This window comes from Ranitomeya variabilis, chromosome 7, assembly GCF_051348905.1.
Source record: "Ranitomeya variabilis isolate aRanVar5 chromosome 7, aRanVar5.hap1, whole genome shotgun sequence".
Lineage (NCBI taxonomy): Eukaryota > Metazoa > Chordata > Amphibia > Anura > Dendrobatidae > Ranitomeya > Ranitomeya variabilis.
This window is the reverse complement of record NC_135238.1, coordinates 22,994,223-23,012,852: the sequence shown is the minus strand read 5'-3', so window position 1 is coordinate 23,012,852 and position 18,630 is coordinate 22,994,223. Positions and strand designations below refer to the sequence as shown.

Below are 18,630 nucleotides of genomic sequence, written 5' to 3'. Positions count from 1 at the left end.
CAGAGCGGATAAAACCGCCATCTCAGAGCGGATAAAACTGCCATCTCAGCACAGATAAAACCGCCATCTCAGAGCGGATAAAACCGCCATCTCAGAGTGGATAAAACCGACATCTCAGAGCAGATAAAACCGCCATCTCAGAGTGGATAAAACCGCCATCTCAGAGCAGATAAAACCGCCATCTCAGAGTGGATAAAACCGCCATCTCAGAGTGGATAAAACCGCCATCTCAGAGCGGATAAAACCGCCATCTCAGAGTGGATAAAACCGACATCTCAGAGCAGATAAAACCGCCATCTCAGAGTGGATAAAACCGCCATCTCAGAGCGGATAAAACCGCCATCTCAGAGCGGATAAAACCGCCATCTCAGTGCGGATAAAACCGCCATCTCACCATGGATAAAAGCCGCCATCTCCGTGCCCTCACCAGGTCTGTCCACCTCAATATAATAATGTTACGATGATAAAAGACAAAATGAACGGCGTAAGAATAAAACCCAGAAAACAATGGCGGAGGGAATTTTTTTTTACTTTTTCGTCCCATTTGGATTTTTTTTTGTACATTATGGTGAAATGAAAGGTGAGAGTCACAACTGGGGAAAAACAACAACAACAACAAGAAGAAGGAGCCCAGATGTGGGGGAGAATGGAAGGAGAGTCAGGGCTGAGGCTGAGGGTCAGCTCTGGGGGCGAGAAGCAGCTACAACCCCCAGCGGAGTGTGACAGATGGGAGTAGTAGTACTACTAGTCTCAGCGGAGGAGGAGCGGGGTGCTGGGGAGGAGGAGCAGGGTGCTGGGGAGGAGGCGGCACTGGGCGGAGGCGGCACCGGGCGGGGGCGCCGTGTGTGCGGGGCGGCGCCTCTCTGCAGTCGGAGCCCGGGCTGTGCGCGCTGTGTCGGGGCCTCCCGGGCTCTTCCCGCATTACCGGCCCCTATGGATTAGTCCGAGCTCCGGGAAGTCGCTTGTTTTCTGTGGGACGAGGACGACAGCGGAGGACGCCATGAAGAAACAGTTCAACCGCATGAGGCTGCTGGCCAACCAGACCGTGGGAAGGTGAGCGAGGCTGAGGGCCCCGGGGGCCACAGGGGCTCTGCCCGGTATACATAGTGCTGTGTCTGTGCCCCCTGTAACCATAGGAACCGTAGTCACTGTCGGTTGTCACAGACTTTTGCGCCATTTCATAACTTTTTTGTACCCGACTCAAGTTATATATTTCTGTGGAGCGGCAGCACTGGGAGGACTGGTGAGTGGCAGCGGTCAGGACAGCAGCACTGGGAGGACTGGTGTGTGGCAGCGGTCGTGGCAGCAGCACTGGGAGGACTGGTGTGTGGCAGCGGTCAGGATAGCAGCACTGGGAGGACTGGTGTGTGGCAGCGGTCAGGATGGCAGCACTGGGAGGAGTGGTGTGTGGCAGCGGTCAGGACGGCAGCACTGGGAGGAGTGGTGTGTGGCAGCGGTCAGGACGGCAGCACTGGGAGGACTGGTGTGTGGCAGCGGTCAGGACGGCAGCACTGGGAGGAGTGGTGTGTGGCAGCGGTCGTGGCGGCAGCACTGGGAGGACTGGTGTGTGGCAGCGGTCGTGGCAGCAGCACTGGGAGGACTGGTGTGTGGCAGTGGTCAGAACAGCAGCACTGGGAGGACTGGTGTGTGGCAGCGGTCAGGATGGCAGCACTGGGAGGACTGGTGTGTGGCAGCGGTCGTGGTGGCAGCACTGGGAGGAGGACTGGTGTGTGGCAGCGGTCAGGATGGCAGCACTTGGAGGACTGGTGTGTCGCAGCGGTCGTGGCAGCAGCACTGGGAGGACTGGTGCGTGGCAGTGGTGTGTGTCAGCAGCATTGGGAAGACTGGTGTGTGTCGGCAGCACTGGGAGGACTGGTGTGTGGCAGCGGTCGTGGCAGCAGCACTGGGAGGACTGGTGTGTAGCAGCGGTCGTGGCAGCAGCACTGGGAGGACTGGTGTGTGGCAGCGGTCAGGATGGCAGCACTGGGAGGACTGGTGTGTAGCAGCGGTCAGGACGGCAGCACTGGGAGGACTGGTGTGTGGCAGCACTGGGAGGACTGGTGTGTGGCAGTGGTCGTAGCAGCAGCATTGGGAAGACTGGTGTGTGTCGGCAGCACTGGGAGGACTGGTGTGTGGCAGCGGTCGTGGCAGCAGCACTGGGAGGACTGGTGTGTGGCAGCGGTCGTGGCGGCAGCACTGGGAGGACTGGTGTGTGGCAGCGGTCAGGATGGCAGCACTGGGAGGACTGGTGTGTAGCAGCGGTCAGGACGGCAGCACTGGGAGGACTGGTGTGTGGCAGTGGTCGTAGCGGCAGCACTGGGAGGACTGGTGTGTGGCAGCACTGGGAGGGCTGGTGTGTGGTAGCGGTCATGGCGGCAGCACTGGGAGGACTGGTGTGTGGCAGCGGTCGTGGCGGCAGCACTGGGAGGACTGGTGTGTGGCAGCGGTCGTGGCGGCAGCACTGGGAGGACTGGTGTGTGGCAGCGGTCAGGACGGCAGCACTGGGAGGACTGGTGTGTGGCAGCGGTCAGGACGGCAGCACTGGGAGGACTGGTGTGTGGCAGCGGTCAGGACGGCAGCACTGGGAGGACTGGTGTGTGGCAGCGGTCAGGACGGCAGCACTGGGAGGAGGACTGGTGTGTGGTAGCGGTCGTGGCGGCAGCACTGGGAGGAGGACTGGTGTGTAGCAGCGGTCGTGGCGGCAGCACTGGGAGGAGGACTGGTGTGTGGCAGCGGTCGTGGCGGCAGCACTGGGAGGAGGACTGGTGTGTGGCAGCGGTTGTGTCGGGAGGACTGGTGTGTGGCCGCGATCAGGACGGCAGCACTTGGGAGGACTGGTGAGTGACAGCGTGTAAAAAAGCAACAACCGACAGCACTCAGATGACTGGGATGCACGCTCCAAAGTCCATGGATCCCACTGGACCAATACCTGGGAAGACTGGTGAGTGGTAGCAGTTGTGGAGGCAGCACTGGAAGGACTGGTGTGTGGCAGCGGTCAGGACGGCAGGACTGGTGTGTGGCAGCGGGCAGGACTGGTGTGTGGCAGCGGTCGTGGCGGCAGCACTGGGAGGACTGGTGTGTGGCAGCGGTCAGGACGGCAGCACTGGGAGGACTGGTGTGTGGCAGCGGTCAGGACGGCAGCACTGGGAGGACTGGTGTGTGGCAGCGGTCAGGACGGCAGCACTGGGAGGACTGGTGTGTGGCAGCGGTCAGGACGGCAGCACTGGGAGGAGGACTGGTGTGTGGTAGCGGTCGTGGCGGCAGCACTGGGAGGAGGACTGGTGTGTGGCAGCGGTCGTGGCGGCAGCACTGGGAGGAGGACTGGTGTGTGGCAGCGGTTGTGTTGGGAGGACTGGTGTGTGGCCGCGATCAGGACGGCAGCACTTGGGAGGACTGGTGAGTGACAGCGTGTAAAAAAGCAACAACCGACAGCACTCAGATGACTGGGATGCACGCTCCAAAGTCCATGGATCCCACTGGACCAATACCTGGGAAGACTGGTGAGTGGTAGCAGTTGTGGAGGCAGCACTGGAAGGACTGGTGTGTGGCAGCGGTCAGGACGGCAGGACTGGTGTGTGGCAGCGGGCAGGACTGGTGTGTGGCAGCGGACAGGACGGCAGCTCTGGGAGGAGGACTGGTGTGTGGCAGCGGTTGTGGTGGTAGCACTGGGAGGACTGATGAGTGGCAGCGGTCAGGACTGCAGCACTGGAAGGACTGATGAGTGGCAGCGGTTGTGTCGGTAGCACTGGGAGGACTGATGAGTGGCAGCAATTGTGTCGGCAGCACTGGGAGGACTGGTGTGTGGCAGCGGTCAGGACGGCAGCTCTGGGAGGACTGGTGCGTGGCAGCGGTTGTGTTGGGAGGACTGGTATGCGGCGGCTGCACTGGGAGGACTGGTGTATGGTGGTGGACATGGCGGTGGCACTGGGTCAGCTGTGGTGTTGCAGTGGTCAGCCTGGTGCATTGGATTTGCTGTCACCATCGCGGTGGCTGAATTTGGAGGATTGTTGAGTGGCAGTGGTCATGGCGGCAGGTTGGGGTGGCTGTGGTGGGGCAGCAGTTATGGGGGCTGCACAGGGCAGATCGGGGGTCTCCATTACATTGTTCTTCTCAGTCACTTCTTGACAATATTGTGGGGTTCGCTGCTGATTGCGTCTCACAGCTGAGGGTTTGCTGCAGTTGCTTTTTCAGTACAGTTCTCCCATTGAGGCTCATATACAGCAGAACGTGCGGTCGGCATTATTTTATAATGGGGCCGTATTGGGGATGTGCCCCCTGCCTGCCTGTATGGGGGGATACGTCGCGGCCTTTTCGGAGTATTTCAGTCGGTTTCTCTCCAGGTGTAGCGGCAGGTGACCCCGCGGTGTGAGCGGCCCAGCGCTGCCCTGGTCGCCGGCTACAATGTATCGGCTCTGAGTGCGGAGTCTCCGGACACAATGTATCAGTCACTTTCACCACTGCTCTCGTATTTCCCTTTATGTTACAATTTAGGGGCATTTTTTCCTGTAAGTTCCCGGCTGTTTGGTTCTGCTATAAATGTGACAATCGGTTGTTCTCGGTCACGGTAACGGAGGGACTTGTTCTTTCACAATCGGATGCTGCCAGCACTGACCGGACCGTGTAAAACAGGAAGAAAATCCCACTGACAGCGAAATGGTTTCTTCACCCGTTTCCTGGAGGAGCAGTACAGCAGAGTTCTGAGAAGCCATTTTGCAGAATTGCAGGAATTTCCTGAAAACGGACAAGACTGGAAAGCTGAGCCATCGCCTTTAAAGGGGATTCCGCTTATCGCTGCCTTGCATCATGTGATTTTCAGGGGTTAGAGTTGACTTAAATGATTTGCGGGTCCCTGGTCCTGCGTCCTTGTCGGACCCCTGTGAACCTCCTCCTGCCTATGAAATCCCCTTCAAATCAGGGGTTTGTGAATGCCATGGAGCCGACGTATTTAGCTCGGCCCGGGTGGAATTTGTGTGGGTCGGTTTATATCTGGCCCATGGACTGTCAGCTTTCTTTAGGAAGGGCCTGCATGTACTGCACCCTGTATCTATATAATTGCCTAAGGGGTACTTCCGTCTGTCTGTCTGCCCCTCCCTACTTCCGTCCAGTCAGTGCCCACTCCATACTCCTCTCCAGCCAGCGCTCACTGGGTTAATGGCAGCGTTAACGGACCGCGGTGTAACGCACTCTGTTAACGCTGCTATTAGCCCTGTGACCATCTTTTTACTATTGATGCTGCCTATGCAGCATCAATAGTAAAAACATATAATGTTAAAAATAATAAAAAGAAATAAAAAAATCGTGCTATTCTCACCTTCGGACGTCCACCGATGCGCGCGATGTTGCCGCCAGCTTCCGTTCCCAGAGATGCATTGCGAAACTTCACAGATGACTTAGCGGTCTCGTGAGACCTCTAAGTCATCTGGGTAATTTCGCAATGCATCACTGGGAACGGAAGCTGGCGGCAGCATTGCGCGCATCGGCACAGCTTCGCTGGACGCCGGAGGGTGAGTATATAACTATTTTTTTATTTTAATTTTTTTTTTTTAACAGGGATATGGTGCCCACACTACTATATACTGCGTGGGCTGTGTTATATACTGCATGGGCTGTGTTATGTACTGCGAGGGCTGTGTTATGTACTGCGCGGGCTGTGTTATGTACTGCGCGGGCTGTGTTATGTACTGCGCGGGCTGTGTTATGTACTGCGCGGGCTGTGTTATGTACTGCGCGGGCTGTGTTATGTACTGCGCGGGCTGTGTTATGTACTGCGCGGGCTGTGTTATGTACTGCGCGGGCTGTGTTATGTACTGCGCGGGCTGTGTTATGTACTGCGCGGGCTGTGTTATGTACTGCGCGGGCTGTGTTATGTACTGCGCGGGCTGTGTTATGTACTGCGCGGGCTGTGTTATGTACTGCGCGGGCTGTGTTATGTACTGCGCGGGCTGTGTTATGTACTGCGCGGGCTGTGTTATGTACTGCGCGGGCTGTGTTATGTACTGCGCGGGCTGTGTTATGTACTGCGCGGGCTGTGTTATGTACTGCGCGGGCTGTGTTATGTACTGCGCGGGCTGTGTTATGTACTGCGCGGGCTGTGTTATGTACTGCGCGGGCTGTGTTATGTACTGCGCGGGCTGTGTTATGTACTGCGCGGGCTGTGTTATGTACTGCGCGGGCTGTGTTATGTACTGCGCGGGCTGTGTTATGTACTGCGCGGGCTGTGTTATGTACTGCGCGGGCTGTGTTATGTACTGCGCGGGCTGTGTTATGTACTGCGCGGGCTGTGTTATGTACTGCGCGGGCTGTGTTATGTACTGCGCGGGCTGTGTTATGTACTGCGCGGGCTGTGTCATGTACTGCGCGGGCTGTGTCATGTACTGCGCGGGCTGTGTCATGTACTGCGCGGGCTGTGTCATGTACTGCGCGGGCTGTGTCATGTACTGCGCGGGCTGTGTCATGTACTGCGCGGGCTGTGTCATGTACTGCGCGGGCTGTGTCATGTACTGCGCGGGCTGTGTCATGTACTGCGCGGGCTGTGTCATGTACTGCGCGGGCTGTGTCATGTACTGCGCGGGCTGTGTCATGTACTGCGCGGGCTGTGTCATGTACTGCGCGGGCTGTGTCATGTACTGCGCGGGCTGTGTCATGTACTGCGCGGGCTGTGTCATGTACTGCGCGGGCTGTGTCATGTACTGCGCGGGCTGTGTCATGTACTGCGCGGGCTGTGTCATGTACTGCGCGGGCTGTGTCATGTACTGCGCGGGCTGTGTCATGTACTGCGCGGGCTGTGTCATGTACTGCGCGGGCTGTGTCATGTACTGCGCGGGCTGTGTCATGTACTGCGCGGGCTGTGTGACGTACTGCGCGGGCTGTGTTATATACATACATACATATTCTAGAATACCCGATGCGTTAGATTCGGGCCACCATCTAGTATAGTATATATAGCTAAGGGCGGCTGCTCGGATTAACCCTGTCTGCACCCAGATGACGCTGCCATCACCAGGATGCTTAAAATTCCTTCCCCATTAATAATTTGCTGGGCGTCTCTCATACGTCTTTTCTGGTGATTTATATGGGACCATCGTCATCAAGTCCTGATGTTTTGGGGAGAGTTGTTCTTTTATTGAAAGCAGATTTGGAACCCTCTGATTGGTGTAATTCTTGTAATTTTTGGGTGATAAATGGTGAATATAAGGGATCCGAGTTCTAGGAGTTAACTCTTTATTCAAAGTCTATGGCTGGAGAGAGAGTGTTGGACTTAGTTGACTGCTGCTTTATGTCTGGTGATTGCTGGGACCCCACTAATCTGGCACTTGGTGTATTGGTGACAATGCATTTGACTGGTGGTGATACATGTTTGATTGTAACCTCTATATTCTCTCCTTCCCCCTTAGTGTGGGGGGTGAAATCAGGGTCTCGGGTCGGATTAGGGCTTGGGGATCTGTGCATGGTCGGCAGGTTGTGGGCGTCCTATTGAGGAAGCCTGCAGTGCCAGACAACCCCTTTAATTTCAGAGACGTTTGTGGATCAGTCCTCAATCATGGCTGTCCCAAGAAATTGGAGAAGGGCTGTGTCTGCTAAGTATAACCGCACCGTCAGCAGACTTGTCACACAATGTGAGAACACATGCATGTCCCCGAATGCCAAACAGCACGGTCTGGAGGAAGTGTTCCTACTAATGTAAGATCTGTGCTTGCTGTCAGTGATTGGAAACCTTCTTGTTGTCACCCAGAGGACGTCAGCCCCCCATGGTGATGCCCCCCATCAGATTAGGAATGGTTGTTCTTATTCTGACAGTGATCGGAGATCATGAAATGGTTGTCGAAACTAAAAGTTTGCAAAAGTTTTGATTCCAAAGTGAGCAAACTATGGGGGAGACTTATAGGGTGCAATCCCCCGTGTCCGGTGCCGGATTCTTCCTTCCCCTCTCGCGTCACTCAATGTGGCCGGCACATGGGAACGCCCCTGGAGGGCAGATGAGCCGATGGCTGCGCTGTTTGATATAACACATGTGGCTGGTGGCTTGTTACGTGTCCTCGGGAGTTGGAAGTGATAACGAATGTGGGGGAAGAAAAGATCCGAAGACGGAAATGATCATGGGCTGCCACCCTGCTTCCCTAAAGTCCTGTGTTACATAGATATTCCTATTAATCTCAATGCAATGCTTAATGTCTCCTGTGGGGGCGCTGCAGGGAAACTAGACACTTACTGCCAGGGTTAAAAGCAAGAGGACATGTTGGGATCACCATTGGGTCATGGATCTCCACTTGGTCCAACACGTCTGTGATCACTTTGATTTCATCAGGAAGAACATCCCTGCATGCCTCCGGCACAAATCAGTGTTCTCCATGTGCTGGACGGAAGCCATGATGACGATATGAACAGGAAGAATGGGTCTGCTTTCATGGCCAAAACAGCGCCCCTCTTGTCTGTGTCCGGTATTACACCTTGTGTCACACTGTCCTCGTGAATAGAACCATGGACTGACCACAGATGGAGATCATGGGCTGGTGCATCTAATTCTGAAGGCTCGCTGAGGTACACGGGGGCACATTGGCATTGAGGGCACCCCAAAATGGGTCCTCAATCAGGACTTTGAAGTGTGATTGCGCCCCCTGTAGAGCTGAGCGAGACCCTGCGTGAGTGTTGGTGGCCGCCAGTTACTTGCCTGGTGCCATCTCTGGCGCCTCTTCTCATAAATAGGTCCTGCCAAATCGGAAGAGGCGCTGTGATTCCAGTAGGCCGGGGGCAGTTTATAGGGCTCTGGTCAGGGGGCCACAGACCACCACAGTGGGCAGTGATCCAGGGTCCAAGAATCGATTCACTCATCTCTACAGCCTAGGGGTTATGTTCATTAGGGCGTGACCTGGGGGCAAACAGGATTTCTGTGTCCCAAATCTGAGGTCCATTTTTTTCCTGAAAAACAGGGATAATTGGAAAGTCTTGTGATGCTGTTTTGTTTCTTTTTTATAACAAAATGGTGCAAAAATGAGACTATTTTGTGCAAATTAGGGCAAAAAATGCAGTTGGACTCTGTGTGATATATATGAGGAGGTTCTGGGGTTATTGGGGGTTAGTGATGGCCAATGTTGGGGTCTGTAACAGATATCGCAGCTTCTCTGGGGCCCATGAGAAGCAGTGGGACGTGACTAATGCTGCAGCCATGTGAGAACTCGTCACATAGAAACTCGCTCAACAGGGAAACGCGTCAAACCCAGAACATCTCGTCTGTCATCTAATAACACGAAATCCTGCTCTGTCGTTGGAGAAGATTAGGGGATCTGTAACGGCACTGAGCACACAGCTGGAGGTTCGTCACAGTGTGATAGCATAGAATGACGTCATCAGGTGACACCAGGGTGATCTGTACGGATATTAATCCATTATATAGTGAGTGCAGCTCTGGAGTATAATCCAGGATGTAGCTCAGGATCAGTAATGTAATGTATGTACACAGTGACTGCACCAGCAGAATAGTGAGTGCAGCTCTGGAGTATAATACAGGATGTAACTCAGGATCAGTAATGTAATGTATGTACACAGTGACTGCACCAGCAGAATAGTGAGTGCAGCTCTGGAGTATAATACAGGATGTAACTCAGGATCAGTAATGTAATGTATGTACACAGTGACTGCACCAGCAGAATAGTGAGTGCATCTCCGGAGTATAATCCAGGATGTAGCTCAGGATCAGTAATGTAATGTATGTCCACAGTGACTGCACCAGCAGAATAGTGAGTGCAGCTCTGGAGTATAATCCAGGATGTAGCTCAGGATCAGTAATGTAATGTATGTACACAGTGACTGCACCAGCAGAATAGTGAGTGCAGCTCTGGGGTATAATACAGGATGTAACGCAGGATCAGTCATGTAATGTGTGTACACAGTGACTGCACCAGCAGAATAGTGAGTGGAGCTCTGGAGTATAATACAGGATGTAACGCAGGATCAGTAATGTAATGTATGTACACAGTGACTGCACCAGCAGAATAGTGAGTGCAGCTCTGGAGTATAATACAGGAGGTAACTCAGGATCAGTAATGTAATGTATGTACACAGTGACTGCACCAGCAGAATAGTGAGTGCAGCTCTGGGGTATAATACAGGATGTAACGCAGGATCAGTAATGTAATGTATGTACACAGTGACTGCACCAGCAGAATAGTGAGTGCAGCTCTGGGGTATAATACAGGATGTAACTCAGGATCAGTAATGTGTGTACACAGTGACTGCACCAGCAGAATAGTGAGTGCAGCTCTGGGGTATTATACAGGATGTAACTCAGGATCAGTAATGTAATGTATGTACACAGTGACTGCACCAGCAGAATAGTGAGTGCAGCTCTGGGGTATAATACAGGATGTAACTCAGGATCAGCAATGTAATGTATGTACACAGTGACTGCGCCAGCAGAATAGTGAGTGCAGCTCTGGGGTATAATACAGGATGTAATTCAGGATCAGTATTGTAATGTATGTACACAGTGACTGCACCAGCAGAATAGTGAGTGCAGCTCTGGAGTATAATACAGGAGGTAACTCAGGATCAGTAATGTATGTACACAGTGACTGCACCAGCAGAATAGTGAGTGCAGCTCTGGGGTATAATACAGGATGTAACTCAGGATCAGTAATGTGTGTACACAGTGACTGCACCAGCAGAATAGTGAGTGCAGCTCTGGGGTATTATACAGGATGTAACTCAGGATCAGTAATGTAATGTGTGTACACAGTGACTGCACCAGCAGAATAGTGAGTGCAGCTCTGGGGTATTATACAGGATGTAACTCAGGATCAGTAATGTAATGTATGTACACAGTGACTGCACCAGCAGAATAGTGAGTGCAGCTCTGGAGTATAATCCAGGATGTAGCTCAGGATCAGTAATGTAATGTATGTACACAGTGACTGCACCAGCAGAATAGTGAGTGCAGCTCTGGAGTATAATCCAGGATGTAGCTCAGGATCAGTAATGTAATGTATGTACACAGTGACTGCACCAGCAGAATAGTGAGTGGAGCTCTGGAGTATAATACAGGATGTAACGCAGGATCAGTAATGTAATGTATGTACACAGTGACTGCACCAGCAGAATAGTGAGTGCAGCTCTGGAGTATAATACAGGAGGTAACTCAGGATCAGTAATGTAATGTATGTACACAGTGACTGCACCAGCAGAATAGTGAGTGCAGCTCTGGGGTATAATACAGGATGTAACGCAGGATCAGTAATGTAATGTATGTACACAGTGACTGCACCAGCAGAATAGTGAGTGCAGCTCTGGAGTATAATACAGGATGTAACTCAGGATCAGTAATGTATGTACACAGTGACTGCGCCAGCAGAATAGTGAGTGCAGCTCTGGGGTATAATACAGGATGTAACTCAGGATCAGTAATGTGTGTACACAGTGACTGCACCAGCAGAATAGTGAGTGCAGCTCTGGGGTATTATACAGGATGTAACTCAGGATCAGTAATGTAATGTATGTACACAGTGACTGCACCAGCAGAATAGTGAGTGCAGCTCTGGAGTATAATACAGGATGTAATTCAGGATCAGTATTGTAATGTATGTACACAGTGACTGCACCAGCAGAATAGTGAGTGCAGCTCTGGAGTATAATACAGGAGGTAACTCAGGATCAGTAATGTATGTACACAGTGACTGCACCAGCAGAATAGTGAGTGCAGCTCTGGGTATAATACAGGATGTAACTCAGGATCAGTAATGTATGTACACAGTGACTGCACCAGCAGAATAGTGAGTGCAGCTCTGGGGTATAATACAGGATGTAACTCAGGATCAGTAATGTGTGTACACAGTGACTGCACCAGCAGAATAGTGAGTGCAGCTCTGGGGTATTATACAGGATGTAACTCAGGATCAGTAATGTAATGTATGTACACAGTGACTGCACCAGCAGAATAGTGAGTGCAGCTCTGGGGTATAATACAGGATGTAACTCAGGATCAGTAATGTGTGTACACAGTGACTGCACCAGCAGAATAGTGAGTGCAGCTCTGGGGTATTATACAGGATGTAACTCAGGATCAGTAATGTAATGTATGTACACAGTGACTGCACCAGCAGAATAGTGAGTGCAGCTCTGGGGTATAATACAGGATATAACTCAGGATCAGTAATGTATGTACACAGTGACTGCACCAGCAGAATAGTGAGTGCAGCTCTGGGGTATAATACAGGAGGTAACTCAGGATCAGTAATGTAATGTATGTACACAGTGACTGCACCAGCAGAATAGTGAGTGCAGCTCTGGGGTATAATACAGGAGGTAACTCAGGATCAGTAATGTAATGTATGTACACAGTGACTGCACCAGCAGAATAGTGAGTGCAGCTCTGGAGTATAATACAGGATGTAACTCAGGGTCAGTAATGTAATGTATGTACACAGTGACTGCACCAGCAGAATAGTGAGTGCAGCTCTGGAATATAATACAGGAGGTAACTCAGGATCAGTAATGTAATGTATGTACACAGTGACTGCACCAGCAGAATAGTGAGTGCAGCTCTGGAGTATAATACAGGATATAACTCTGGATCAGTAATTTATTTATTTACTGAACTTTTCCTGTAGATTGTCCCTCTATATTCTGACTCGTACGGTCATATAGCGGCAATGATTAACACGTGTTGTAAATTAGTCCCCATCGTTGCTTCCCTATGGCAGGCACATTGCACATGAATTCTGTTTTCCTCGTTTGTGGCTTTAAAAAAGCGCTTTGTCACAGAATCCTCCTGAGGTCCGTCCTGCATTTTTCTGCCCTGACACAATAGGGCTCTTTAATGCACAAACAAGCTCGGCCTGTTTGTTGCCGTTTTGGGAAATCGCTGACTCAAGGAGAATTTCTGCTTAAACAGTAACGAGTCAATGTAAGCGTCAGCGACCGACAGCAGCCGAGGAGTGTGATGGCCGGACCAGGGCGCTGACTGCTACCCGGCATCTGGTATACGCAGGAAAAATGTAAACAAGTAAAAAAAAAAAAAAGTCTCAAATAGAAAATGTTAATAGTTTATTTTAAACAATTAAAATGCAAATTGAATGAACAGAAGAGAAATCTAAATTCCATCAGTATCTGGTGACCGCCCGTCGCCTCCATCATCAGTATGTGGTGACCACCCATCGCCTCCATCATCAGTACCTATCTAATGACCCTCCATCGTCCGTATCTGGTGACCGCCCATCGCCTCCATCGTCCGTATCTGGTGACCACCCGTCGCCTCCATCAGTACCTATCTCATGACCACCTGTCACCTACATTGTCCGTATCTGGTGACCACCCATCTCCTCCATCGTCCGTATCTGGTGACCGCCCATCGCCTCCATCGTCTGTATCTGGTGACCGCCCATCGCCTCCATCGTCTGTATCTGGTTACCACCCATCTCCTCCATCGTCCGTATCTGGTTACTGCCCGTTGCCTCCATCGTCCATATCTGTTGACCGCCCGTCGCCTCCATCGTCCAGATCTTCTGTGTATGAGGCTTGTGCGGATCCTTCTGTCTCATGTGACCCCATAGAGGGACTTGATGATGAGATCAGGGCACTGCGGGGGCCATGTCATCACTTCCATGACTCCTCGTTCTTAATCACCCTTTTTTTTTTTTTTTCACCCCTGTTCCTATATTTTCGTACATAGTTGAGTCACTTGTCCTTGTTTCCATGTACGTCTGCCTTATGGCCACAGTTCTTCTATGAGGACCACTTCTGGCCAGACTTCTCTGGACAGTAGATTGGTGCACCTCGGTCCGACTTGTTGCTGCCAGTTCTGAGCTGATGCCACTGCTGGAAATCGTCCAATTTCTAAGAGAAATAATCATGATATGTTTTTCGTTTTTGTTCCTTGTCAAACCGCTGCGTCTACGGTCCTCACCTTTGATTACTTCTTGGTGCTTCTTCAAAAAAGCTTGATCAGCAAATCTTGAAACCCCAATCTGCTGTGAAATCTTTGCCTGGGAGACGCCTGGCTGATGCAGTATAACTACCCTGTGTCTAGTTGCTCTGCTCAGTCTTGCCTTGGTGCACAATCTGTGACCTGAAACTGTCTTCCACAACCTCACCTTTGTAGTAGAGCTTGGCTGTTCCTCACCCAGTTTTAAGTTTCCCAAATATGTTTGTCTCAGTAAGTGACTGTTTATAACCTACTTACTCCTCAGTATATGACAGGTAATTCTAGCAGAGTAATTGCACTTCTAGTAGTTGTCTTGTGTGAGGGGGGTTATATGAAGCCCCCTTTTTTTTTTCTTTTTTTTTTTCCAGCTGGTTTGTATCAGCCAAGTAACATGACTGAAATATTTGCTGTAGCCGAGGGGGCCGCACGTCACGTTTAATGACCGAGCGGAGGGGATGAGCAGCGAGACTTGCAGTATTCCAGGCACAAAACCGCAGTTTTTCAGCTGTGGGTCGGGTATGAAGCCAGACTCCGGCATTTTTGGAGATCTTACAGGGGATCTGCAGAGCAGGAATGTTCAGTAGTATTCTGGGGAAGTCATAACCATTGATTTACTGTGGAACCAGATGTACAATTCTTGTTTAAAGGGGGGCTTCACCCACCTAGACAAGGGGCGCTCGTTTAGGGTTGGAAAATAAAGGACTTTTTTTTTTTTTTTCATTCATGCCAATTTGCCTGGTGTTGCAGGTCCGCATCATTTACTGAAATTATGACTCAATATTTCACATTTTAAGCCCCATCTTTCTACTTTAGCCACTCCTTGTCAAGTGGGCGGTAAAAAGTGTCTAAAATCCAATTCTTGCTCAATTTGAATAGTAAGTCTGCTGTAATGGGTCCAGGTAGCCGCCTGGTACAGAAGCGGCCATGACTGCGGCGTTCCCCTTTCCTTAGGGCTTATCTTCATCACTGCGCATCCTTGTCCTTATCCCTGCTGCAGGTCCTGGCCCCTGTGGGTCTCACCGTGAATGTTCTCCTCCAGTTCAGTATAGACCAAGGTCTGACCTGAGTCTGCAGCCATAAGACGTGTGAGGGAGCCCCATGGATGAGGAAGTATGGCCGTGTGCGGAACTCTGCTTCACGTCTCGCTCCTTTCCTCCATGTTTTCTTTCTTCACAGTTAATTTTACAAGAATTTTTCGGTTTGAGCAAACTCCTGTCCCAAGAATAAAAGCAAGATGTCCTTTACTCTCTGTCCCTGGGTCCGGTGCTGGGTCCCCGCTGCCAGTGTCATTGTCTGCAGTGCTGACGGCATATCAACAACGCTGCAGCCAATCGGCTCCATCAACTTAGGTAAAGTTGTTGAGTTCACTGACTGCAGCGGTCCGCCCTTTTGCCGCCGCGGGCCGCCCTTTGCCCCCACCATAGGGAGAAGGCAATCCCTGCAGGAACTGCAAAATGTGTGCAAGTCAGGAAAATAAAGCTGTACTCAAGGAAAGGCAGGCAGTTCCCTAACCTTGTTTAGTGTGATTTATGGCCCGGACTTGTGAAAATAGGAGAAAAAAAAACAAAACAAGAAACTGCATTTTTCACATTTTTTCTCTTAATTAGGGATTGAGCAACAAAGAAAGGAACCAACGGCGCGATGAGTAACGAGCATCATTATTAGGGAGAGTGTCAGAGCTGGAAAATGTGACCTGACGGCTCCTATACACTAAAGATAAAAGTTGACAGATACACCCCAATTGGCAGATATGTCTCCTGCGCTCTGCCCGCCTCCTGCGCTCTGCCCGCCTCCTGCGCTCTGCCCGCCTCCTGCGCTCTGCCCGCCTCCTGCGTTCTGCCCGCCTCCTGCGCACTGGCCGCCTGGTCTCTGCCGCCTCCTGCGCACTGGCCGCCTGGTCTCTGCCCACCTCCTGCGCTCTGCCCACCTCCTGCGCTCTGCCCACCTCCTGCGCTCTGCCCACCTCCTGCGCTCTGCCCACCTCCTGCGCTCTGCCCACCTCCTGCGCTCTGCCTCCTCCTGCGCTCTGCCCACCTCCTGCACCCTGCCCGTCTCCTGCGCTCTGCCGCCTGGTCTCTGCCGCCTCCTGCTCACTGGCCGCCTGGTCTCTGCTGCCTCCTGGTCTCTGCCTCCTCCTGGTCTCTGCCTCCTCCTGGTCTCTGCCTCCTCCTGGTCTCTGCCTCCTCCTGGTCTCTGCCTCCTCCTGGTCTCTGCCTCCTCCTGGTCTCTGCCTCCTCCTGGTCTCTGCCTCCTCCTGGTCTCTGCCTCCTCCTGGTCTCTGCCTCCTCCTGGTCTCTGCCTCCTCCTGGTCTCTGCCTCCTGCGCTCTGCCTGCCTCCTGCGCACTGGCCGCCTGGTCTCTGCCTCCTCCTGGTCTCTGCCTCCTCTTGGTCTCTGCCTCCTCTTGGTCTCTGCCTCCTCCTGGTCTCTGCCTCCTCCTGGTCTCTGCCTCCTCCTGGTCTCTGCCTCCTCCTGGTCTCTGCCTCCTCCTGCGCTCTGCCCGCCTCCTGCGCTCTGCCGCCGCCTGGTCTCTGCCTCCTCCTGCGCTCTGCCTCCTCCTGCGCTCTGCCTCCTCCTGCGCTCTGCCTCCTCCTGCGCTCTGCTTCCTCCTGCGCTCTGCCTCCTCCTGCGCTCTGCCTCCTCCTGCGCACTGCCTCCTCCTGCGCACTGGACGCCTGGTCTCTGCCGCCTCCTGCGCTCTGCCGCCTGGTCTCTGCCTCCTCCTGCACTCTGCCCGCCGCCTGGTCTCTGCCCGCCTCCTGCGCTCTGCCCGCCGCCTGGTCTCTGCCCGCCTCCTGCGCTCTGCCCGCCTCCTGCGCTCTGCCGCCTGGTCTCTGCCCGCCTCCTGGTCTCTGCCAGCCTCCTGGTCTCTGCCAGCCTCCTGCGCTCTGCCCGCCTCCTGCGCTCTGCCCGCCTCCTGCGCTCTGCCCGCCTCCTGCGCTCTGCCCGCTTCCTGCGCTCTGCCCGCCTCCTGCGCTCTGCCCGCCTCCTGCGCTCTGCTGCCTCCAGAGTGTTCAGTGGCCCAGCAAGCCGAGATTTCAGGGCAAAACAGAAGTTCCATCCCCAATAACGTAAATTGTTCCCTCGCATCACATCTGTGTAGCTTCCATCGCTTGCTGCCCTGATCGCCATTCATAGCAGGTATGCTGAGGCTTGTAGTGCCCCACGCTGCTTATCCTTTCTGCCCACATCAGACATATCACACATAGTCCCGGCTGCAGACATTGATTGCAGATGGAGCATGTGAACCCGTCATGTGTTCATGGGTCATAAAAGTAACTGTTATGGTAAAAGGGGGTCATAAATCCTGTGAAAGTCTTCTACTGGCCGACCTTGTGCCGGTGTCCTGCCGCTCCTTTCCAGTCCAGCCGTCTCTACTGAAATAAAGTTTATACCTTTTCTGACACATTCTTTTTTTTATTTGCGAGAAACCTCTTCCCCCCCCCCCCCCACAGAAGACAGGAAATGGGAAATGGTGCAGAGCGGTTCTGTGTCTTGCAGGGAGCGGCTGAGGCGGTATTATAGTGTTTCTCCTTGGCTGCAGCGGGGCTCTGAAAGCAGGTGTGAAATGCGTCAGCTGGTACTGACATGTGGCCGCACCACCGGCAACCTATGTCTCTACCCTCCCGGTGCTGGGAACGGTGACGCCCAAATCCAGCTCTAGAACTCTATTTTACTAGAATGGTCATTAAATGGATCTTACCTTGTAGACAATGCCTTTAACAGGATGACCTCTCTTACTGTTTTTTTCCCTCTGCCTGTCGCCTTCACATCAAGCGACGCCGTTACGTCCCCAGCCGGTATCATCCTTCTATATTATTCATTAGGAGGCGCTGATGACGTTGCTCCGCTGACGCGTTTCATGTACGCCGCTATCCTCAACAAGCACCGAGTGGCGCAGCTTCGTCTGAGCCCGTAATGAATGTGTAGGTTCACGATACCTGCTGGCAGCGACACAACAACCTCCACACCCCCCGATGCAGAAATAAAAGGCGGCGGAGGACCCCCTTAAGGCTGCATTAACCGCGTCGGAGGTTTACGCCTGGAACTAGCGGCACACGTTGCAGTTGTCGGGAAACTGGTCACCGTTGGATGCGTTTGGCTGGAGAGCTGCCGGCGTTTATTCACTGCAGATGTGGAATGTCTGCACCGTCGTGCTGCACGCGGTTCTCATCCCAGAGCTTTTCCTTTCCCCTGCACTTGTATATACAGTATATACATTACACTTTTCTCTTTTGCTCTATTAATACTACACGGCCGCGTTTCCTTTTTTTGTGAAATCCACGGTCCCTGCCTATAACGTGAACCATATGGCGGTATCCTGCTCACGTGTCCTTGGAAACCCCAGTTCTCCCTATGGAAATCCACAGCAGAAGAGCGAGGCCTTATTAGGCTTTATGGCCTTACTGCGCCTAATGTATTTTCCATGTTCCCATCCTGGCTTCTTTTTTTTTTTTTTTTTCTTTCCTTCTTTTTCTTTCTTTCCTTTTTCTTCCATTTTTTTTCCTCTTTCCTTACCTATTTTCTTTCCTTACCTTTTTTTCCTTCTTTTTTCTTTCCTTTTTTTTCCTTTTTTTCTTTCCTTTTTTCTTTCCTTTTTCTTTTTCCTTTTTTTCTTCCCTTTTTTTCTTTCCCTTTTTTTCTTTCCCTTTTTTTCTTTCCCTTTTTTTCTTTCCCTTTTTTTCTTTCCCTTTTTTTCTTTCCCTTTTTTTCTTTCCC

General features: G+C 52.3%; 1 protein-coding gene across 3 annotated transcripts in view; it reads left to right on the top strand.

The window, feature by feature from the left end:
* Positions 1-797: 797 nt before the first annotated feature.
* The window catches only part of ARHGAP17 (Rho GTPase activating protein 17), a 60,977-nt gene continuing 43,144 nt past the window's right edge, over positions 798-18,630 (top strand). For all 3 annotated transcript variants that reach the window (XM_077274496.1, XM_077274498.1, XM_077274497.1), the window contains exon 1: positions 798-1,053. In XM_077274496.1, coding sequence (XP_077130611.1) covers positions 1,001-1,053 — 53 coding nt within the window. In that variant the 5' untranslated portion in view covers positions 798-1,000. The remainder of the gene's footprint in view (positions 1,054-18,630) is intronic.